This window comes from Trachinotus anak, unplaced genomic scaffold, assembly GCF_046630095.1.
Source record: "Trachinotus anak isolate AG129_WGS33_773 ecotype Australia unplaced genomic scaffold, CSIRO_AGI_Tana_v1 ptg000013l, whole genome shotgun sequence".
Taxonomy (NCBI): Eukaryota; Metazoa; Chordata; class Actinopteri; order Carangiformes; family Carangidae; genus Trachinotus; species Trachinotus anak.
Window position 1 is genome coordinate 15,643,903 of NW_027273864.1, and position 24,186 is coordinate 15,668,088.

The 24,186-nt window shown below is 40.5% G+C and overlaps 2 protein-coding genes across 3 annotated transcripts in view; both read left to right on the top strand.

Moving 5' to 3' along the window:
* The first annotated feature begins 105 nt into the window (after positions 1-105).
* On the top strand, positions 106-8,770 carry LOC139630032 (prostacyclin synthase-like). 2 transcript variants are annotated; one of them, XM_071493011.1, is made up of 11 exons: positions 106-246; positions 548-727; positions 2,053-2,176; positions 3,018-3,193; positions 3,648-3,791; positions 4,353-4,480; positions 5,274-5,455; positions 6,898-7,051; positions 7,541-7,722; positions 8,183-8,334; positions 8,466-8,770. In XM_071493011.1, exons 2-11 carry the CDS (start codon positions 600-602, stop codon positions 8,614-8,616), a joined length of 1,521 nt encoding a protein of 506 aa, XP_071349112.1. In that variant the 5' UTR covers positions 106-246; positions 548-599; the 3' UTR covers positions 8,617-8,770. The 2 variants fall into 2 exon arrangements, with proteins under 2 accessions (XP_071349112.1, XP_071349114.1); XM_071493013.1 differs by lacking the exon at positions 106-246 and having other exon boundaries at positions 505-727.
* A 1,328-nt stretch (positions 8,771-10,098) lies between these two features.
* Positions 10,099-24,186, top strand: part of LOC139630031 (potassium voltage-gated channel subfamily B member 1-like) — a 33,208-nt gene continuing 19,120 nt past the window's right edge. The window contains exons 1-2 of the mRNA XM_071493010.1: positions 10,099-10,238; positions 11,059-11,720. Of these exons, the coding sequence (XP_071349111.1) occupies positions 11,166-11,720 (555 nt within the window). The 5' untranslated portion in view covers positions 10,099-10,238; positions 11,059-11,165. The remainder of the gene's footprint in view (positions 10,239-11,058; positions 11,721-24,186) is intronic.

Here is a 24,186-nt window from a genome sequence, read left to right on the forward strand (position 1 = left end):
AGGGGAATATTTGGTTATGTATCAGTGACTCCATAGCTCGTGGAGTACGTGAACGTTTGCAGGCGGGACTGTGCTTCATCTAGCTTTAATAAGGCTCCAGGCACCCAGGGGCCCTTCACAAACAGGAAAAAACCGTATGTGTTTACCAGCACTTGCCACAGCTACTGACAATAAGGCAACAGGAACAGAAAGCTTACACAGTGCTGCAGTGTTGAATTTAATGACTCTGATGGGAAGGAACTGCAGGTAACATCGCAGAGTTGTGCTGTTTCTATTGTAATCTATTGAAATGATTTCCAAAATCGGGAAATGTGTTTATTTTTCCGACATCTGAAGAGGTAAAAACATCTTCTTTCCTCTGAGTTCACAATTCAAGCGCAGCCTATTGTTTGGCATAAATTCACTGGGATAAATACGAGACGTTGAAAATCCTGTTGAACGGGAATGTCCTTTCCCGATTATTTTATTTCCTTACTGCTGATTTATTTTTTTTCTAAAATGACGTGACAAAAACAGGCAGTCAGCTGTGTGAATGTGTGGTTCTCAGCGTGTAAGCTCAGGGTGTGACGGCCGCGTCAGTGGGTGAGGAAAGCCCATAAATGCCATGTGGGAGCGCAGGGGACGCCAGTGTCTCCGGGGAGCGGGAACCTAAACACAACATGATCTGGACCATTTTCCTGCTCGTCCAAGCCGCGTTGCTCTATTTCATCCTCACTCACAGATCGAGGTAAGGTGCTGCTCCATTCACCTGTGTTTTTGGCACTCGTTGTCGATCCTGTGGCATTAGGTCTTTTTTTTTCTCCTTAAGCACAGGAGCTGGTTTGTTTACTTAACTTCAGAGATGGACACAGCTCCATTACTTCAGTTAAGGTATACATACTCCTGGTCAAATATTACTCCAATACCAGAGAAAGTTGTTCAGATTTTTACTTGAGTTTTCAAAATACTGAAGTACTCAAAAGTACACTTCTTATGTCAGCACATTGTTGTATTGCTCCACAATTACACAACCTCCTGAATGAAGTGACTCGCTGTTGGACCTATAGAGTAAAAAGCTTTTTTTTGGTAGGCAGCGATGAAGTGTGGTCATGGTAAACACGGCAAACATTTAAAACCAAAGGACAAATCTTTATTTCTGAGTTTAATGGACTTGAGGCCAGAACAGTCCAGTTTTCAAAATAAAGGAAAATTTAATTCACTGATCAAAAGTTTTGCTTCAGAGTGCTTCATGAAAATGTAATTGAGTCAAAAGGGCAATAATTGTACTGGAGTAAAAGTCATAAGTTTACATAAAAATAATATTCAAGTAAAGCACAGATATTCGAAAAATATACTTAAGTACTGTACTCAAGTAAATGTACGTAGTTACTGTCCACCCCTGTTTACCTTTAACAGCCTGTTTGTCTTTTTACTGTTTGTGGATTTATTTTTGATGATGGCAATTCCACACTTTATCAATAATGATAATAATAATAATATCAACGACAACACAGTGCTGGTTGTGAAAGGACTCACATTTGTTTTGTTAGTTTAGTGAGTTCAGTGCGTTGTTCCTGCTCCAATTACAAGGAATGTAGCTAAACTGTTCAATCAGTCTCTCTGTTTGGAAACTCTGTTTTTGTTTTCCTTTAAGGTGATTCAAATTACAGAACTGAAAATAAATCTGTGATGTTTCTGTAATGTAACGACACAGTATCAAATGAATTCCTGTTGTTGTTAAGATCACTTACATCTTTAGAAGTATAATAATAACATGCAAAAGGTCTAGTCAAACAAACACAGACTGCACAGTACACTGATAGCAGCTGGAAGACGAAATATTAATATTGTTTTACTGTGGCAGACAACAGAGAATATGCATGTGAATCACTGAGTCGCTAACTGTTCGTGACTGAATGTTTAGTAGTGTCCCCACCTTTAATGCTGTCATGTCAGGAGCAAAAAGTGTCAAACAAACAGATGAGCCTCTTCAAGTAGAAAAATGCCATTTTGATTATTTGATAATGCTTAAATTCATTTCCATCATTTTTTATTTGTAATTTTTTCCTTTAGATCCAAGAGTGAGCCACCTCTAGACAAAGGACTTATCCCATGGTTAGGCCATGCACTTGAATTTGGAAAAGATGCTTCCAAGTTCTTGAATCGAATGAAGCTGAAACATGGCAACGTTTTCACAGTGAGCAGAAAAAGCCACCAATAATGCATATTTTGACAACGCAATCTCACCTCTTTAAATGTTCATTTTGGAGCATTAAGGACCTAAAATTGTATATTCCATATAATCTTAAAAGTAAAAAAAAACATTTACAATCCCATAAAAACTGAGCAAACTCCCTCAACTGAAGAAGATCATGTGATTTCTATCAAAAGATCAAGAACAAGCCACTAAATGAACCTTGAGGTGAGACTGTTTTGTGAGCTACTACTTCCAAAGTCAAGATTGTACTTTTTTTTCTTATGCAGTTTGATTTTACATTTGATGATAATGAGCTGTTGTTTGGTTGCTGGGACACATGAGGAGTCCTGTTTGTTTTGTCTGACAGAAGGGAAGTGAATTTTAGATGAGACTTGTTGGAGAATTTTCAGTTTGATTTCAACTTATAAAATCCAATGTTGGCGAGCGCTACAAACCTTTCCAAATGAGAGAGTAGAAAAAGATCAACAAATATGATAATATTCATGTAGCAGCATGTTGTGGATCCCGTCATACAACATGAATTTGGTTCTGGATACACTATGAGCTTCAGTTATCTTGAAACAAAATACAAAGTTAGACATTTTTTGAATGGTGCTAACAAATACTACATGAATTTGATCTTAAATTTTGTGTTCATTCAGAAGATTTAAAGAATATTACAATGTCCTTCAGAAATGTAATAGAATATATATATATATATATATATATATATATATATTCTATTACATTATACACACACACTCATAAATGCATAGCAAAAAGACTCAGCATCTGCATTTCAGTGCATTGTATCTCATACAGTCACATTGATGATCTCCAGGTGCGTGTTGCTGGACGTTATGTGACCGTGCTGCTGGATCCACATTCATACGACACAGTCATCAATGACTCCGGTTGCCTGGACTTTACACGCTATGCACAGGTGCTCATGGATAGGATCTTCAACCTGCGGCTCCCACATCACCAGCAGGATAAAGCAAAAGCCATGATGAAAAAGTAGGTCCTCTGAGTGCTTTATACTCCAACCTGAATGTTTGTCCTGTATGTTTTCATTTTCATTTCTTGTAAACCTCGAGGTGAAATGTTTCTGTGAAAATACCTGAAAGAAAGCTGACGCCTATCTGACTGTGGCGAGATTCTGGTACACAGATCAGACAAGAAGAGAAAGGGAAACTACACACTCAATACAATCTTCTATTTTAAGTTTTAAAAGAATGAAACACTGTCCTCCTCAAGTTGCATGAGGATTATGAGTGTGCAGCTTTCTTCACATTGTTATGTGTCATCACTTTACATAGAAATCTACTAGAGACAATAGATTGGGCAACTAAGTCAACTGGTGAGCTTTGATAATATGTATCACTTATTGATTACATTGTTCACAAAACCACCAATCAGTGTGAGTTGCAGCACTTAACCTCTTCTTCCCGTGTCCCCTCTGACCCCCCAGGCACTTCATGGGAACGGATTTGGCCGCCCTTAACAGCACTGTGAGCAGACACCTGCAGGCCTTGCTGAAAGCTGAGATTCCTCAGAACCAGAAAGACTGGAAAGAGGAGGGACTGTTCGACTTCTCTTACAGCTTACTCTTTAAGTATGAAATAGCTACCTCCTCCCACTCACACACACATACACTCTTAACTATTTTAAAAGAGGCATGTGTTCATATTGAAAGCCTTCAGCTAAACAGTTTACACAGCAGTCAGTCCTGAGGTCCTCTGTTTGTAAACACAGCATGAAAAATGTAGGATGACTCATCCTTTTACACAAATGTTCAAGGTCCAAGATCATCTTTCCGGTTGAGCATGAGGCCCATTTTGGAAGAGCGGATTTGAAGTAAAATGTCACTGTCTCTCATGATAAGAGGTATCGCCAATAAAAAAAAATAAAAAAAATTTAAAAAAGGAGAGAGGTTACCTGTATTGTGAAACGGTATATGACAGTAATGGTTACTGCGACACAGGGACATTCACCATGACGAGATGCTAGTCCAGTGGAAAAATACCAGTTGAAAGGGGATCGCTTGTGTGTGATGCCTGCTTTGAAATGGAAAAACTGTGTGGGCTGGTGATATCATCGAGACAGAAAGAGTTGCTGTCCGTCATTCAAAGAGACCTGCATATTCACACACGTTGCGTCTCTCCCTTCTCTGCAGGGCGGGGTACCTGACGCTGTTTGGAGGAGAACAGAACAACAACAGCTCAGATCCCTCAAATGTCTATGAGGAGTACAAGAAGTTTGATGGACTCTTAACCAAAATGGCAAGGGGCACACTAAAGCCAGGTAATGTAACAGAAAACACCTGTCGGCTGATACAAAACCTTCTGTCACTTCTGAAGTTCATCATCAACTGATCAGAAGCTTGACTCAAACAAGCTGCACTTGTCTGAAAGCACCATTGTCTGTCTAAATGCATCAGTCAGTGATGACATGGCCCACATCAAGTTGAGATCATCAGCATTACAAACCATGAGTCAGATTCGTCCTCAGCATTAGTCCTCACTGTTTACATACGTCACTGTGTCTCAGCTAAGATGAGCTGACCTCATTACATCATGGCTTTTCCTTAAGATTTGTTTCATGGTTGCCCTGATGAGTTTCACGTACTCATCTGCTTACATAGTGTCTAGAAGAGTGTTGTGAAACAGGGCAACCTGTTTCATGGTTGCCCTGGTGAGTTTCACGTACTCATCTGCTTACATAGCATGTTTGTGTTTTTTGGGACTTTTACAACTTACAGTTCATCATCCCAGCCCTCTACAGACTGTGATCTAACTTGTACTGGTAGCTCACTTCACTATCACAACATAAACCTGATTTCTCCCACGCCTTGTCTCTGTGTATTATTGTTTATAACTACATCTACAGGAAAGTCAGCCAATTACAATATTATTGCGCACCTCCTACAATTGTGCCTGTCCTACCTGAAATAATGTTCCTCTCCCATCTCTTACGCACAATAATGTCTGTTTACATATCTGGCATTTCATTCACTGACGTTCACATTAAGCTTAACTGTTTATGTTTTGCCTGTGACTCACTCGCTCATCTAGTGATGTTTGTCTGTGTGTGACAGAGGAGAAGAGGACAGCCCAGAGTGTTCAAAAGAGACTGTGGGAGCTTTTGGCTCCAGCAGGTCTGACTGATGACTCGGGGTCGAGCCCTTGGCTTCATGGCTACAGGCGTCTCCTACAAGAGGAGGGGGCCGATGAGGACATGCAGAGGAGGGCTATACTGATGCAACTCTGGGCCACACAGGTGGGTGAGACCGCAGAAGAAAGCCATTCTGTAGGTACAAAAGCAAGAATTTCTGGTGATCGCATCTAGAGATTAGACAAGATGCCTGATGAGTCAGATGAACCTGATGCCAAGATGTCTCTGTCCCATGTCTCCAAGGAGACTTGAATTAAGCCCAAGATAGAGACATACAGTAGCAGCGCAGTACTCTTGTTTGGCACATGAGTGTGCTGTGCGCCTCACAGTAGTTAGTCGTGATCTGTGTCTGTGGGCAAACCATGGAGGGGATTCGGGATTTTAAAATAGGCACTTGTACAGTAATTGAGGGCGGTGTAATTTTTAATGTTGTTGGACCTCAATTTATGAATCAAAATCCTGTGTGAACATACTGACCTACCTGTGTTCCCATCCCAGAGAAAAAAAACTGTTGTTATTGTTACACATGCAAGACAAAGAGCAGGTTATTAGCCGTATTAGTTTTTCTTGAATAGAACCGGAGCTGGTCTTGACATCTTACTCACATACAACTGGGCTCAGTATTAACTCATACAGTCTTAGGTTTATTACATCACAGGCGTTAACCTGACATTTACTTCAACATTTTCATTACCCCACAGGCTGCTCACTCATCCTTTTTTGCACTTGTAATTGTGGTTTATTTCAATTTGGTTATGAATTTTAAGTCATAACAATTAGTTGTCTCTGTGCCACATTTTCAACATCCTTAAAACTTTACTTAGTTACTTCAGTGAGAGAAATAAACATATTTTCATGCAATAATGTAATCAGAGTCAGTATTGTTCTGTGTCTATATGAGGCCTGTGATACATGTGCCTGTAGAAGTCTGGTTAATGTCATGTCCTTGGGAGGCATCATTTAATAGATACACAAGTTCTTACATTAGCAATGTTTATATTCAGTACAGTACTCATTCATTTTATTTTGTAGTGTATTTTGCACTTACTTAAGAAGCAATTTCAAGGTAATTTATTCACTGTGTTATGGTTCCATAGTGTTCACTATTTTATGTTTCTACTGGCAGACAGCACTGTGGTTTGCCCTAAAACTAAATAGCTTCAATGTCCTGCCCTTGGATGCAGGCAGATGGCAGGGGACCTCAGGTTTCCACTGGCTTTCCTTTTTAAGTAAACCATTATCGCGCTGTGCTTTGCCAGAAGTGAGACTAGCCAGAGCATGGCTCTCCTCACCCAAACACATGAAAGGAAGCAGTTCCTTTTAATCCCGCCAGCACCTAAGACTCATTAGGCTTTTTGATTTAATTGAACTGAACTTTAATTAGAATTTGTGCTCTGTTGCAACTCTAACAAAAGATAAACATGGGTGTAATGTGATGTTCTTATTTGCTGTTACCAAATAACCACCTGTGCTTTCACTATGCAACGCTGGAGTGTGAGTGCCAACCTTATCCAACCATGCTCATGTGAGTCTTTATTTGTTTCCAGGGTAATGTTGGTCCTGCTGCATTTTGGCTATTGGGCTACTTGTTGACAAATCCTGAAGCTCTGACGGCAGTGAGGAGGGAGTTCAGCCAGATCTCACAGATGGAGACCTCAGAGATTCCTCTCACAAACAGACTTATGAACACCCCTGTGTTTGGTGAGGGCTTGATCCCAGCATGTGTAAACAGACAGTGTAAACATTTATTGGTAGTAGGTTGTTTGTATTGTTTGCAAAATGACCTACAATTCACAGTTTTGTCTTTTTTTTTCCAGAAAGGAACATATGTAGTCTATAGCATGAAACCTGGAATGATAGACAGTATTAGTATTATAATTCAGTATGTAAATATACAGTGCTCAAAATCACAAATGAGTGCAAAAGAGCTACATTTGAGTGAGAATGCTTCTGCTGAGAAAAACTATAAAGAGTGAGAGACAAGTTAAGCTAGGACAATCAAAAGCACCAAGAAAACACAAAAAAACCCCAAAGGATTAGGTTTTATGAATCCAAATTAGGCATATTGTTCAGGAAATGAAGTACAAAACGTGACAAAGTGCATAAAAAGTAGAGAAAATACTGCAGAAATATTTGTGAACGAAATGTTGCCGCGTTTTCGCAGTTACTAACAACATTGTTTCTCTTCAGAAAGTGCTTTGGAAGAGGCACTGAGACTCACTGCTGCCCCCTTCATCACCAGAGAGGTGGTGAAGGAAAAGACCCTCCACATGGCTGATGGCCAAGAGTACCAGCTAAGAAAAGGAGACAGGGTGTGTTTGTTCCCCTTCATCAGCCCTCAAATGGACCCTGAGATTTACCACGAGCCGCAGGTTTGTTGTAACGTCTTGTTAAAGTAATAGCCTTCGTGTTTCCAATCTTTCCACTCCATCAAAACCTTCCTGTGCTGCCAACAGGAATAGTAGTAATTGTCTTAGGGACTAGATGGAGGCAGACTTAAGTGTAATTAGCTTCTGCAGTTGTTTATATAAGGTGGAATCAACGCCTACACAAAACTGACCCTGTATTACCCAGTGAAAGGTCAAAGCCAGAGCTGCAGACAACTGAGGGATTAGCCACGCACAGGAACAGAAACACAGCTAATAGGCATGGGAAGGACATTGCAAGGCTGCTTTAAATAAAATCTGTCCACCAGAAATTAGACAAACAAACATATATTAAATTGTAGGATTATGTTTTTGTTTTTTTTTGTTTTTTTTGCAAATAAGTGTGTCATTTCTGATTGCTTGCATCTAATGTCTGCTGGCAAAAAAAAATGTTTTTCCTTTCCAGAAGTACAAGTACGATCGCTTCCTGAATGAAGATGGATCATTGAAGAAGGAGTTTTATAAAGGAGGGAGGCAGCTGAAATATTACACCATGCCATGGGGCGCAGGGACCAATGGCTGTGTGGGAAAGCAGTTTGCCATCAATACCATCAGACAGTGAGTGTCCTAGAATTGTTGCACGAAGTAACTTTACTGTTGGCTAATATTTTTTTAAATGTCCCACAATGAAGGAGTTTTACTTTTTATTTCTGGCCTAATTTTGGGTTTCGTCCGTGTTTATTCTTCAGGTTTGTTTACATGGTGTTGACTAACTACGATTTGGAGCTGTCTGACCCAAATGCTCAGATGCCGGAGGTAAATGCCAGTCGTTATGGATTTGGGATGTTACAACCAGAGGTGGACTTGCTTGTCCGATATAAATCGAGGAATACACACTAGGACTTGAAAGACAAGCAAAGCACACACCTTTTATGTACATTTCAACACATGCACATTGTTGTCAATATTCCCTTTGTACTTTTATATTCTATATTTATATTATACAGTATGTAATTGTTTTTGTTATTTATGAATAAATGTACATAAGACATTGTGTATAATCTTGTATTGTCAATTTTTGGTGTGTTATGATTGGTTCAAGTCCATTACAGCCACACATGTTTGTTACTATTTTGTGAGTAAAACTGAAATAATAAAATTGTGTGTGGGGGGATGGGGGTTTATTTGTTTTGTTTTTTTTTTGTTTTTTTTTGTTGTTTTTTTGAGCTATAAAGAGTTACGCACTAGAGCATGGTTCTGTATGTTAAATACAGACTGCGAGCGTAATGAGGGGACTGCCTGTACTGTAAACAGAGCCGGCCACACATCTGTCACACTGACACACGCCTGCTGTTTGCAGAGTGAAGCTGAATGGAAAGTTTAGATTTATCTGCCGTTTGCAAAGCAGCTCATCACTTACCAGCGGGAGCAGATTCACCATACACCACAGACTGTAAAGCACTCTGCAGGTTTTTGAAGGAACAACAAACAACTTTTGTTTCTACTCACACTTTAGCATTTCTGTCAGTTTGCATCACGTTTAAGCCATGAATAGTATCTTGATTAAAAGAGATATATAAAAGTTAAAGCACAATCATGGACAACGTCAGGCATCAATGAGCTTGGCCTTGGTTTAATTGTATCTCTTTAGTGTTGTGTCTTGTTGTTTGGATTAATGAACCTGAGTGTGTCATGGAACCGAGGTTGTCTCTACCAAGACTGAATTATAGGCAGATCAGATATTGTGTTTCACTATCACCACTTCCCACTTAAGTAGACATCCACAGGCTGCCATCCTGGGACGACTCAGATCACTCTAACTTTTTAGGAGGACTTGTCTGCCATTTGTAGTGGGTTGACTGTGTAGTACATCTTCATGTTTTCTTTAAACTCTTGAGACATATGGTGCGTTTAGTGGCCTTACTTTAAATTTGATCTATAACAATACTCCTAAAATTGATGCATAGTAATCCTATAAGTAGCTATGTAGACATGGCTGGAGATTTTAACCCAGTTCTGGCCAAGGATGTGAATCCCTCATTGTTCTCTGGCCTGTACCCCTGCTGCACAAAGCAGAGATGCAGTGTGGACGCACTGAGCTGTGGCTCGCTGGCTCTGCGAGGGTTAAACTCACACAGGCTGCGCCGCTGGAGGAGCCTCTGTGAAATCAGCCCCTGCAGGATCCCGTTCACAGTCACAGGCGCCGGCCAGCACGCCCACTCACATTGTAAGCAGGTAGAGGAGAGGCAACCGACACTATTCCCGGCTGCTCTCCAGAGTCCACTTGTTGATTCGCCCCGGGCGGGGGGGGGGAGGGAGGTGGACAGGGCAGACTGGACGTGGTAATATCTGTGTAAAACAGTTCTAGTTTTTCCAACATGTCGGTAGGTAGCTCATGGTGCCTCCATCAGCTCCCAGCAGAGCGCAGCAGACCTGGACGGACCTTACAAGTTTAAACGCGTTTACTCTTGAAATGTTGCTGAGGACCGTCCATGAGGTGAATCGGGATAAACGTGAGATGCGTATGTATCATATTTCTTTAATGTTTGAATCTATCTTCAGCTTCGCTTTTATAAGCTGTGTGGCTTTGTAGCCTACTTGCTTTCACTTGTTATGTCCCGACTCTTATTTGGCGCATCAGGACACATTACACTATTTACTACTGTCAGCTGATGTAGATATATTTAAATACAAATCCTCAAAATGCACTAGTGTGGCATGACTCACTTATGCGCAAAACAATGTAGTTATTATGGCATGAGCGGTTCAGCTAAGATTAACTTTATGTACTGTATCGTTGTAACTGTTCCTCTTTTGAAAATAAATTGTGATCGCGTAAATGTGGACAAAAAAACACTACCATGAAGTTGTAAGGCTGCTCTCCAGACAGCTCTCAGGTGGTGGTGGTGGTGGTGGTGATATAATATGTTATGGGCTCTTAATCAAAGTTGATAATCGGTGTTAGTATTAGTCCAGATTAATATCCCTCTGAAGAACAGCTCCGACACACATTCGCCTTCGCACCGGGATCGATCGCTGTCCCACGCCAGCCGAGACGTTTCAGCACCAGAGTCCGTGGACAGCGACAGACACCGGTGGGTCCGTGGAGTGACAGACAGGCGCTTCAGCACCGGACAGCGCTCACGAGCGGAGTCCAGTTTATCATTGGCCAGGCTCTCTCACCCTTGTCAGCAAGAAAAGCGGCTGTGCCTCCTAAAGCTGATTAAAATATCTATTCGGTTCTCTGATGAGTGGATAAACCACCTGACATTGCTGCTGTAGGACACCGGCCTCGGCTGCTCCCACAGCGTCTAAATAATTTCTCTTTTCTCTTTATTGCAGCCACAGGAAAGGCGGAGGGACCCTGATGCGGTCTTCCACAGGACCATGTCTTCTTAATCTGCCGCACTCTCCCAGTCTTTCCAAGTGACCGAGTGACTTGAGTGAAGATGATCAAAACGGGGTCTCGGCCGGCCACCACGCTGCCCCCGGATACGATAGACATCATCCGGAGCAAGACCCACTCCCGCCGAGTTAGACTCAATGTCGGGGGGCTTCTCCACGAAGTTCTCTGGAGGACACTGGACAGGCTGCCCCGCACAAGACTAGGCAAACTGAGGGACTGCAACACCCACGACTCTATCATGGAGATATGCGACGACTACAGCTTGGATAACAACGAGTTCTTTTTCGACAGACACCCCGGCGCCTTCACCTCCATCCTGAACTTCTACCGCACCGGAAAGTTGCACATGATGGAGGAAATGTGCGCCCTGTCCTTCAGTCAGGAGCTGGACTTCTGGGGCATCGATGAGATCTACCTGGAGTCCTGCTGCCAGGCCAGGTATCACCAGAAGAAGGAGCAGATGAACGAGGAGCTCAAGAGAGAGGCCGAGAACATGAGGGACAGGGAAGGAGAGGAATTTACCACCACATGCTGTTCCGAAAAGAGGAAGAAACTCTGGGACCTCCTGGAGAAGCCAAGCTCATCATTTGCTGCCAAGGTAATGTCAAGCTCAGCATTTCACCGCTGCCACACTGCCCGGGCAGATCAAGCGAGAGCGGCAGGTAATCTGAGAGAGGGCAGCACTGGCGTACAGCCAACAGGCCTTTATTGCCCGACTTTTAAATAATGATACCTCTATCAAGACATGGAAAGAAGGGTGCTGAGTATAGGTCGTAATGCAGTTTAAATTTAGAAAATAATTAGAGATGAAAACAAAAAAAAAAAAAAAAGAGAGCAGGAGAAATCCAGTTTAACACCAAGAGGTTGGCATAAATCTTTCTCTGAGACTGACTTGAGAGTATCTCACTATCTATCTATCTATCTATGTATCTATGAGAGATACATAGATAGAGAGGTGTTGTTGTACCCAGAGGTGAATGTCAAAGCTGTCTGCAAATTTTTGCTTATTCATCAGTGTGTACTGAAAAGTATGAGCATGGAAGCTAATTGTGTTACTCCACTTAAGTCAATAATCTTAACCAGATCTGCCTCCCTGAGATGAAAGGACTTCAGTGCTGTATTTCTGGGGAGTCAGAACCTTTTTTTTTGTTGTAGTTGTATTTTAGATGAATAGATGTCAGGCTTCATTGTCTCCTTTTATTGGTTTCAGTCAGTTACTTGTTCCCATAACAGCATTGTCTGCGAGGTTGGAGTCTCCTGGGGTAATTATTGAATGTCTGTTTTTCATTGGCAACACCAGTGATGATGAAAGGGGTGACACCTATTGTTAAGGAGTTTAATGCATGTCAGGATTGTGAGAAACCTTCCTCCACAATGGGTTTATTTTTAGACCCACCCCACACACCTTTTCAACAGCCTCCCCCCACCCCCCACCCCACCCCTCCCTTTTGGCTTCATTAGCCACCCCTGCCTCATTTCCAGTGGAGTATTCAATCATTCAGCTCATTAATGGGCTCATAGCTCACACTCCAGGAACAAGACTACTTCACTTTGCTGGATCAATGGATCTAGTCATGTTAACTGCATTCTTAAGTGAGCTAACATTACAAAAGATGTGACTGGGTCAATATTCAATTATAATGTTAAATAACTACCCAACTGCATATTACCAACACAACTGTTTGGGGAGTCTGCACATTGAGAGATATTGAGTTTTTCATTCACTCTACATTTACCAGGACGAGTGAAGAGGAGAAGTTTAACAAATTATCTGTAGATTAGATTTTTTTTACAGATGTGTCATTGTTATATCACAAGTCAAAATGTCTGAAGATGTCAAATTTCTTTGAATACATGTATGTCGGGAAGACATGAGACCTTCTCAATAGAATAGCATGCTATTTATTCCAGCAACAAAGGGTACCATGGTCAATTCATTACTCAAAGAAATTTCAAACACCTCCTTGTACAGGAGTTTCTTGATAATTTATTCAACTCATCTGTTCAAGGTAGCTGCTCCATTCCTTACTTTGAATTATCTTAAATATTCAGTCCCATTAGCTTAAAGACTTGCTCTATTTAAGAGATCCAGTACCACTGGATCTCTCTTGAGCTTTTTGAAACCATAAACCACAGACAAATCTAACATCATCTAAATCTAGATCTAAATCTAAATCATCTAATGTTGGCTTTTACCCATTCTTAATATCAAACTGCATAAAGCTGCTTCCATCTATCTCCAAGACAATGACTGAAGTTGACACTGTTAATCATCATTTTATGTCTGTTTGGCAACAATATTTAAGATTGTGATAAAGTCAACATCTGCTAAACCAGCACCGGGAGCTTTCCATCGTCTGTCTCCTTAAATGAGCTACAAATAATCTTTTTGAGTGATCATTGATAGAGACGCCTTCTCTGACTTATAGCTACAACGTAATCTTATAAGGTGCCCTGAAATAATTACTATCCTCACAAAACTGGCCAAATCCAAATCCAGGCTGTAATTTGAGCTGGCTTCATGCTAATCAGAAAATAATATCAGCCAATCCCCTTTTAGGATAATGAAAAAGATATTTAAAAAAAAACAAAAAACAACCCTATAGACAAAAAACAACTGCTAACCACACCCTGAAATGCCAAGAGCTTTTAATATTGTTGACTATAGTTTTTTATTTGATAAGCAGCTGATGGTATTAAATTAACCCCCCTTTAAAATTGATAAAGGTGTGCCTCAGGGGTGTGTAATGTATGTCTTATGTGACTGCCAGTGTATATAAATAACATTATTTAACATTACTGTCTCATTTTTATGTAGATGACCATATCTTGTTTACACCAGAAATTAGTAGAAATCAACATGCTCTTCATGTTCTTCATGCATTTCTCATGAAATTTTAATTAGACTAAATGTGATGTGTTTACACAAACACATACCGCTGTTACACTTCTTTTTGCTATCCGTACAAATAACAGTATGACAATTTTACCTGTTTCAACTTGAAAACCTGAATGTGGCTGGGCAGAAGTTTTCTATTTTAAATCCATCTGAGATATTATCTCAGAAAAGCATCATACAATGCACTGGTATATATCTGACTGGATAAAAAATAGGTTGTATTCTCATTTTGCTCAAAATGACTTTATACAATGTTCATTAATGTGAGAGACATAACTGTGATGAGGATTGGCCTGTTTATCAGGAAGAGAAAAGTACTTTTTTCATCAATTTACTTACCTGGTTTTTCTCTGAAAACTTACTCAATAACCTCTAAATATTTTCTTTCTTGTAAAAGCAATTGAACAATAGATATTACATTTGTAAATACTGGATATAGAAAACCATTTTGCAGTATGTACCTTATGGATGGAACTAATTACACAGACCTTTTAAGGTTATTATATGATATAACATTTTTAAGTGCTGACTTATTTAATAATCCTTCTTATTGTTTCTGGATGCTAACACTGTAATCAGTGTTTGAATGTTATCTTTCATTCCCAGGTTTCTTTAAAAACAGAATAACACAACCTGAGCAAATCCATTTTTGAATCTGAATATTTACTCAGCTCTGCTGCTGTTCACTGAGCTCACAAGACTATGAATTATTAAATAAAGGTCAGGACCAAAGGCTTGGTATGAAGTATGAAAAGCTTCCTTATGTAACAAAATTTACATTGCAAATTCATAATAAGCTCATGACATGGTCCATAACACAATCGTTAATGAACAATCTGCTCTATGATGCATTATTTTTGCAATATTTTGTAAATTTATTACACATCAGTTTCAAAAACATCTTAACAAGTACAAGTGTCCAAGTGCCTCGAGGTTCTTTACATTCATTACTGTACATTTTAGCATTGGCTCATGTCCTTTTTCCACTGCAGTGGTTTCAACAACAGTCATTTAACTTGAATGATGACATTTTTCCACAGTCCAACAGGGAAATAGGAGCACAGTTCATGACCCTTTCTCATGGTCATTGTAGCATGCAAGCTCTTGTTCTTACCTAACACACAGTAGCTGTAACAGGAGGCACAGTGTGTACAAAAAAGGGGCCCAGGAATGTTGGAATGAACGACAGGGGAGTTAATTGGGCAGTTGTTTGACAAATAGGGCCATTTACTCGTGGTTTACTTCTCCATATGAGCCAGAGGGAAGTAAAAATGTCAAACTGAGTTGAATAGCAGCCTTAAATGCAGTCTTGTTTCCGAAGCTTAATTGAAGAGTTGTATCTGTGAAATTGCTTGTTCCCAAACACATATTCTGCTTCATTTATTTTTCAGTGCTGATGACATTTTAATTGGACATTAATAACGCTTGACTTAATGCTGGAGAGAGAAGGTGTGATCCAGAATATCTATAGCTCCAGACGTCACCTCATCCTGGACCTTCTGGAGTTATAACCTCCCCAAAAATACACATAGGCACCAGCGCTCTCTCTTGGAAAAGTCATTTTTCATGTCAAAGCGGCAGTGAAGGACACCATGTGTGCAGCTCTTGATAGTTGTGTAGTCTTGATAGTTTTTCCGCTTGGGATTGTTGAGGTGTTACTTAATAGTTTTAGATCCACTTGATCCACTTTGAATTTCCACCCGGCAACTAAATTATTTGGAATGACAATATGGACTCCAGTGGACTCCGGGGAGACACAGGAAAAACTTCAGGTAATCATTTTATCAATAAAAGACAAGCTCATGCTGATATAGAACAGTATGTGCTGAATGCCGTTGTGGGTATTTTTACTGTAGCGTGGCCCAGTAGGTGGAAAGAGTAAGTAAGAAATGCAGCATGTCTCAACATGCCTCTGTTGCTCAGTTCTCTCTCTCAGAAGGATCATGGTTTGCGATATATATCACTTTCCCAGGGGTGTGGTCATTGCTGTAAACTTCGAAACTGCCTGTGACTGTGCCATGAGTGATTGTGTCATACATTAAGAGTTTAGGTTGTTCCACATGGGAGATCTCCTTTAATGGATGTGGAAATTGCCGGCTTAGCTGGAAAAAGGCGAGGTCACTACTTCAAACTAAATCATTAAAATCAGTACCAATAAAAATCGGATCAAAACATTTGGTCATGAATATTGAAGGTTATAAAGAAATACTAGATTTTAATACTAAGATTTTAATATAAGATTCCAGGAGTTTCAGTGAAAGTCCACTTCACAATAGTGCTGAAGTGTAAAACTCTCATAGTTTTAGGTCGTGTTTAAAGAGCTAAATAACAAATACAACTTCAGTTTACCTCACATATCTCAAATAGTCACGTTGTCCACAATGTGTATTAAATTGCCATTTCTTTGTTGAATCAGTATTAAGTCATTAGACTTAATTGAATAATAGAATATATATTCTACTAATATACACTAAAATACAATGTGCACACAAAGACACAAATACACAATTGGGTTCAAAAAATTAACATTGCAAAGTCAATTACAAAGCGTATGAATATACAGAAGACATTATCTGACTTAACAGTAAGTTTTGTTCAGTAATTTTTAAGTTCCTGTTAAGTATCTAAAAAATAATGTTGACTCAGAAAACTTTCACTTAACAGACTTTTTTTTTTTTGACACTTTCACACTCAAAAGCCTAAAAGCCCTCCAGTGCTCTCCCTACCCACTGAGGCTTTGGTCTAGAACAGGATACTGAGCTATAAAAACTGACACTTAGTTATTTTGCCTTGGCAGAGGCTGTTTGAACTAATTGCATGGAAACTTCTCTCAGCGAGCCAGAGACAGCCATGACGAGAGGCAGTTAACTGCGCCTCTTACCACACATCAGATATGCCCAATCGACTTCACTGTAAGCACTTGGCTTTGTTGTTTGAGAAGTCTGAGCTCACTGCTGTAGGTCTGTGTGGAACGATCCACTGCGTTCTGTTGCTTGCTGCACGTTCACCCCACATGGCCTCGGAGTCAACTTTTTTGTAAGAATAAGAGGAAATCGATGGCTAAGACATTAAGATGTAAGGCAAGTTGGGCTGATCAGCCATTAGAGAGGGACTAAGACGCGTGACTTCTCACGGACCACTGCTTACTGATAGCTCTGCACGAGGGAGTGCAGTCTCTCATGCTAACCTCCAGCAATGTGTCACAGGGGGTGCAGTGGGACCAGAGGAGATGTGGCAGTGCAGTCACTATGATTTTATGGTCTCTGTTGTTATTTTCAGCAGTGGCTGAGAGTAATAGAGCAGAGAGTTTCCTCTGTTTCTGTGTCTCTTTCTCTCCTCCCCTTCCTACCTCTCTCTTACTGTCTTTGTGTGTGTATGTTTGCTCATAACAACGCCTGGGACTATCCAACAGTGTATTTTATGAGTTGTTTTCAAGGGTTGTTGCTGGGTGACAGCAATTCTTCCATTGTGCTTAGGTGAGCTCTGAATAGTCATAAATCAATGGTGCACACTTTCCCAGCTGCCAGGCCGATTGTGGTTCCATGTATCGCCAAGTGAGCTTTCACAGAGTCACAATCACTGTTTGTCAGATTGACAGAGGGAACCAAAGTCTCCCTCTTTCTCATCCTTGCTCTTTTATCATCTCATCTCCCTGTTTCCTCTACTCCATCCTCTCATTATTCCTATACAAATAGCCTAATCAGCATGTGAGCACTCATTATTGTATGAATGCTAATTAAAGACAGGAAGAATTCTATAAATATATTTGTTTTATTCATCTAGCTCTAGATAATGGTTATCCAGATATAACATAACAATGCTTGAAAATTCCTTTTCTAGCTTTATATAGTCAGCTCTCAGACCGACTGCACTCAGACTGCTAAGTGGACCTAAAAGTAATATTCAAGTAGCCTCACTCAGAAAAAAAAGCAGTAGTTGGACAATTTATAACGTTTATAACTCCACAAAAATCATCCATATTCTTTCAGATATATTGTACATTTTTTTTCACTTTGCAGTCTGTGGACGCCTCAGTCACAGCCACAGATATAAAGTTTTGCACACTGAACAGCTTCGATTGGAAGAGCAAAATGTGAGCATGCTTTCCTGTTTATTTTTCTCCTTAGCTTTATTTCATGATTCTGTCTTTACCTCAATCTTTCACCATTTTTCTGCCACACTTGAAAGAAATTGCTAATGTCCAAAGGCAACCACACAGATTTTGATAAAGCCCCCTTCTAAACTGAGAGAGACATTAGCATTATTGATTTAAAACATGCCTTTGATGCTCTTTGATCAGAGTGCAGAATCGCGTGATTGGAAATTCACATTAGGAAGTAGCACGTCCCATCAGATTGGCTACTAATCGATAGAGGAAAATCTGCCCATCTGTGAACTGCAGACATGAGGATTAAATTGTTTGTGTAGCAGTCAGAGTGTGTTTCATATGCATCTTACTGGCTAAGCCTAAATGATTTCTCGGAGACTTCAAAGACTCATGTTGCAATCAGAGCTTCTACGTTGCAAGGGTTTCCTGTACATTTGTACTGGATCTTCACGCTTCATTAAGCTCTTACTGAAAACTATGTTACTCCTCTCTGTATTGAGATTTTAAAGAAATGTGCTGATGGATAGGAGCTGAAGTTTTACCCAGGCATGTCTCTTACATTTCCTCAGAAATTACCAATAAAGACAGTTTGAGAGAGAAGGATTTAGTTCCCGTGGTCTATAAATGACTTCCTTCATTGATGGAGGTGCTGTGTTACCTGCATGGACAGACTTCACACTTTGCCTGCCAGCTACTGATCTGTTTTATACACATATGTGAGAAGAGATGCTGTTTTTGGCCATAACTTCACTGTTGCAGTTTACGCTCACTGCTCGAGCAGCTGTTTTCAGAAACAAAGCCCTGATGTGCCCACAGTACTCCACCAGCTCAGCAACAAATGGCAGATAAACAACGTTAGGAGATTAGCTGGTGAACAAAGTAGAGCATTTGGTAGCTAAAGAGCCAGACATTTCCCTCACAAGTTGAACATAAGTAAATGTTCACTCTCTCCACCAACTAGTGAGGGAAATGGAGGAGAGTGCACATTTACTTATGTTCATCAGGTGAACAAAATACGAAGCCAAACAAATGCTTATGTTGCTCTGTATCTGCTGGATGTGTAAATAGGCAATGTTTTACTAACAAGTTTATATCAACTTATAAAACATGAGTCAGATACTTTCCACTGCCTTCAGGTGGCCAAAAAAATCAATTAATGCAGGTTTAAGGCTTTACTTGGAAATACATTCATGTGAGAAAAACTAATTTCTGACTAATGGATTTAGTTTCAGCATGTGATCCACAGCATCTGAGATAACATGATTTGACTGTGCATTTGCCAAATACTGGGGATGTGATTTCAGCAAGTGGAAATAACAAATGCAAATGATCAATAGATTTATCTATTTTCGCACAGTAAAGATGGCTCCTTTCTACTAATTCCAGTTTGGAGCATATGGCTTTATGAGGAAGAAGGCAACTGTAGCTTTCTGAACCCTCCATTGCCCTGCAGTTTCCATGGAGAGAGGTGATCTAGTACGCTACATTACCTTATCGCACCAGCCAGCTGGGGCAATACAGCATATTACACATGCACACACAGACACACACTGATTCCCACTGTATAGTATCTCTGTTTGACAGACCTACAAAACCCAAGCTTTACTTTTTGGTACAAAGCCTTATCAGATTTTCCTCATATGCCTCACACATTTGTAGAACTGGGTTTGAGGCTGTAGAGGACACTGACATTTAAAAAGGTCAGAGGTCAATCGCAAGGGGACAGAGACATGACTACTTTGCTGCAGAACTTCATTCATTATTCAGACAGGCCTGTCAGAGGGTGGACAGAACATCACTCACACGATGTAGAGTGGTGTGGGGCTGAGTGGTCACCCACAGACTAAAGCAGAAGTTTCCAGAGAGTTAGACTTAACAACCCAAAGCATTTGTGCACAAAAACTGCTTCTTAAGCTGAGGTTGCACACCACACCAAGGTTTTCATCGCTCACTCTGCAGGCTGAGACTGAAAAGGTCAGTTTCCAGCCACCCATGCGGGAATGGCAGGCATGACTGAATAATGCAAAGAAATTCTGTAGTCAGTCCAATACATTTTCTGACAGCAGATATATTTTCTGTGGAGCCTCAATCTATGTAATCAATCTCTGAGCTTTCACGGTTTCGTCTTTACATTACACTGCTCTCCACTGCTGCTCCCTCGACTTCTCGGCCAAACTCAAGTGCTACAACGTGCTTTACCCTGCCTGTCATCACTTGGCGATGGCACAACAAAAACAGGGCTCGTGCATTTTTAATCAGCTGCTTTCGTCAAGCACGCCTCATCCAGGGTCACTTAGCCGTCAAGCAAATAGTAAAGAAACACAATGCAATGACAGTGTAACTGAGGAAGTTCTGAGCTTTGGCCTTTTGTTTGACTAGAGTACAAGGGCTCAACTGTTTTCATTAGATGTTAGACTTACACCTACTCAGAGTCTTTGCTTCTTAACCATATCCCTTGGTCTTTTAAGAGGGTTGAAGGGAAAAGCTCAGTCATAACTGTATGTGGTATGCGTTACTGCAGTGCTATGATTTCTAATACAAGCTTTTCTTGCATTAGAAATTCCAAGCTTTTCTGCAATTTCCTCTCAAAAGCAATGTTGCTCTCTCTCACAAATTTGTCTCCAGAGAGCTGTTTCTGAATGACTGAGCATGGTTTATTCTATGGAAAAGAAAATGCAACAAAATATACTGTAATTACTGTGCCACTTTAATGTAATGATGAAGAGGGTACATGTTCTGAATAATGGCTGTCTGCTGTTGGCTTCCCATTTGAGATGGGGCTGGTCACATCATACACAGGGGTAGATAAGGCTCAGCACACCAACTCAAATCAGCCTGTCTCTTCCTTTTAGAACCATTACCTTATGTTGTGTGTCTCCGTCAATGCCAAGGAGTGTTTTGTCCAAAGAAAGTGTTCTGGAGCTGAAATGATTTAGGTTTTTACAACAATACAGACAAAAGTGTTTCTCCAACTACACACCCAGCAGCCCGAGAAAGCCTATAGAGATTCAAACCACAACAAACACAAGCTCTCAACATTTTTCTTGGTTTGAAATTGCATTCGCCCTATTTGAAGTCCCTCGTCTCTATGAAGGCAGGTGTAAATCCACGTGTGCTGCTACTCACAGCGGCTGCCAGACTGAGGAACAGTAATTACCTGAATTTGATACAGAACCCAACACCTGAAAGCTCCATGGACAAACAGTCAACAACAGGGCTCAATTAACACTGGATCACCTCCAGTCTCTCACTGTGGGGCATCACGTCTGCCATGCTAGACAGGCTGAATTAAACAAAGCTTCAGGTTACAGTCGTGCTGAGCATATCACCCGACGATACAGTAAACAAAACAGACATTTTATTTTCCAGTGAGTTTATCTACTTGTGAGAAATACAGCTTCTAAGTGAACCAATATACATGAAAAGAGTAAAGCTGAGGCTGCACACATTATGTCATTGCAGTAAAATGTCAGCAGGGAAAGAGGCAGATGGGTGTGAGAGTCTCATTCAGTAGCGTCTGTTCTTTAGCAAACACAGTGACAGCGCAAAGCAAACACAGGAGCTATGTTTAAAAACCATCGCCTGCACACTTGTATGCATTCATGTATGCAGAGGAAAGCCTTAGATCCAGTGTGAGTGATTAGTTCACATGTGAAAATATACCGCACAAATGGTTCTCTGCAGCATGAGGAAGTGGAGATCATCAGGGTCCCACAGATAACATTGTAATGCTTGGTTTCTGAGGCAAGTCCCAGTGTGGTTTACAGAGATAATGCAGCTCTTGAGATGAGGTTGGCTTGAGTGGGAGTGGGGTGAAAGGTTTTCCCAGTGTCTCCACAGATGAGTCCAGCAAAGGGGGATAAGAGCTCATCTTCGCTTTGTTGCAACCTTCTCACCTCTCTGCTCACCTGTGTGGACCCAAGAAGAGCAACTGTTGCATCGGGGATCAGCCTGTGTGTGTGTGTGTGTGTGTGTGTGTGTGTGTGTGTGTGTGTGTCAAGAGAGAAACAGTCATGGGGAGTTCAGTTCAATTTCTGGATCAATGTATCCGCCTACGCTATTCAATTATTATGGAACAGAATAACTCATTCAAACCGGGGTGATCAATACCAACAGAGAGCATGGAAAACCTGAAGAGTACCATTGTTGTTGTTTTTTTGTTTTGTTTTTTTTTTAAATTTTGTATGAAAAACAAGAAAACCACATTTACAGAGGGAACTGTGACACCAGTGTTTTCAACAACTACCATCCCCAGAGGAGTTGTGTTGGTTTTTTAATGGTGTTTGCACAAAAAGAGTTAGACGGACAATGCAGAAGTGGTGTGGTTGTTAATATTATACAGGGTGTTGCTCATCCTAATGAGGCACAGCCTGTGAGGAGTGATGAAGCCACCTTAGTGTGACATCCAGCACAGCCCCACCAGATCGTCTACCTTAGCACAGTGATGGTATTCCTCTCCCAAGGGGCTTCTATAAATACATACTCTGTCACACACATGTACACACACACACACACAAACACACATTCATGCACCAACTTCCAGTCTCTGGCTTCCTTTCAAATGCGTTTTCATTTTTAGCCTGTTATTTTCCCACTCCTCATGAAGCAGCACACACACACACACACACACACACACACACACACACACACACACACACACACACACACACACACATATCCTTAAATAGACACATTGATGTTGTAATTTAGTTGATTGTTTGTGACAGCCTGGAACCTTTTCATTGGACTACATCAAATAAGCAGTCATTTAGTTTCACCAACAGCACACTGTCAGATTTATAAGTATGTTTCTTCTCTAAAGCAGTAGAAGGTGGCCTCTCACACAGAGGGAGAAAGAAAGAGGGAGTGTGGGGGAGTGGTGAGATTAACTGGCACTTTGGTGATTGGTGTGATGGCAGAGGGTCTTGGTGACAGAGTGGTAGAAGGTTGTGGTTTTACTGTCACATAATTTAATATTTATTTGTAAAGGCGAGCACAGAAATGGAATTAAATCTATCTATGTGTTTTTCATTTTTATGTGAATTTTCAGACTCAATCATCTACATCTACATTTTGAAAATATTTATTTTTTTTCCCCAGAGTAAGACATGAAGATAATATCTGTACTGTAAATATGAAGCTACAGCCAACCGCTGGTTAGCATTGCTTAGCATAAAGAGTAGAAACAAAGGGGAAAACAGCTGGCCTTGCTAACAAACCCACATTTCCAAAGTTTGCTAACTAAGATGTTATGTCTTGTCCATTTGATTTGTACAAAAACTGAAGTGCAGCAACAGCAGGCAGGAGTTTTACAGAGGGCTACATGGGGTGCTATTCATTGGCCGGGCGCAGTTACTTTTTCCTCTCTGCTGGTTTCCTGGCAAGTTCACAGTGTCAACAAGATGAAAAATAATAAAATAAATGAGATATATGAGATATAATATGTTATTTAATGAGCTTTAGAGAAGCCAACAGGTTGACTTTTGACCTTAGGACACAGCCAGGCTAGCTGTTTCCCTCTGTTCCCATTCTCTTTGCTAAACTAAGCTAACTGGCTGCTGGCTGCAGCTTCATACTGAATGGGCACAACCTCTGTTTTGACTCTTGGCCAGAATACAAACAAACATATCTCCTAAAAGTTGAATTTATTCCTTAAAAAGGATTAACCAGTGGTATCCTGTGTACACAAAAGTACAGGCATTTGTTTGTTGTTATACAGGCTGTTGTAATTAGTACCAAATGCACTTTGAACTTGATGGCACAGAACAAATAGACCTCTCAAGAATCACAGAAACATACAAACAATTTTCCACAGCTCAAGTACTAATGAGTGGACTTTAAGAGAAGGTTACAGACCAACAGAGGCATTTCTTCTGTGCACTCAGTGTCTGCAAACTTCACTGCAGGTAATAACAAGTATCAGAGAAGAGCAAATGTGCATTCATTTACAAAAATATTTTTCAAATCCGAAAGATTCCTAATTAAAATGAAATTACAAAGGCATATTACTACACTTGTCTACATGATATGCTGTGCTGTTTGGGTGTACTGTATTTA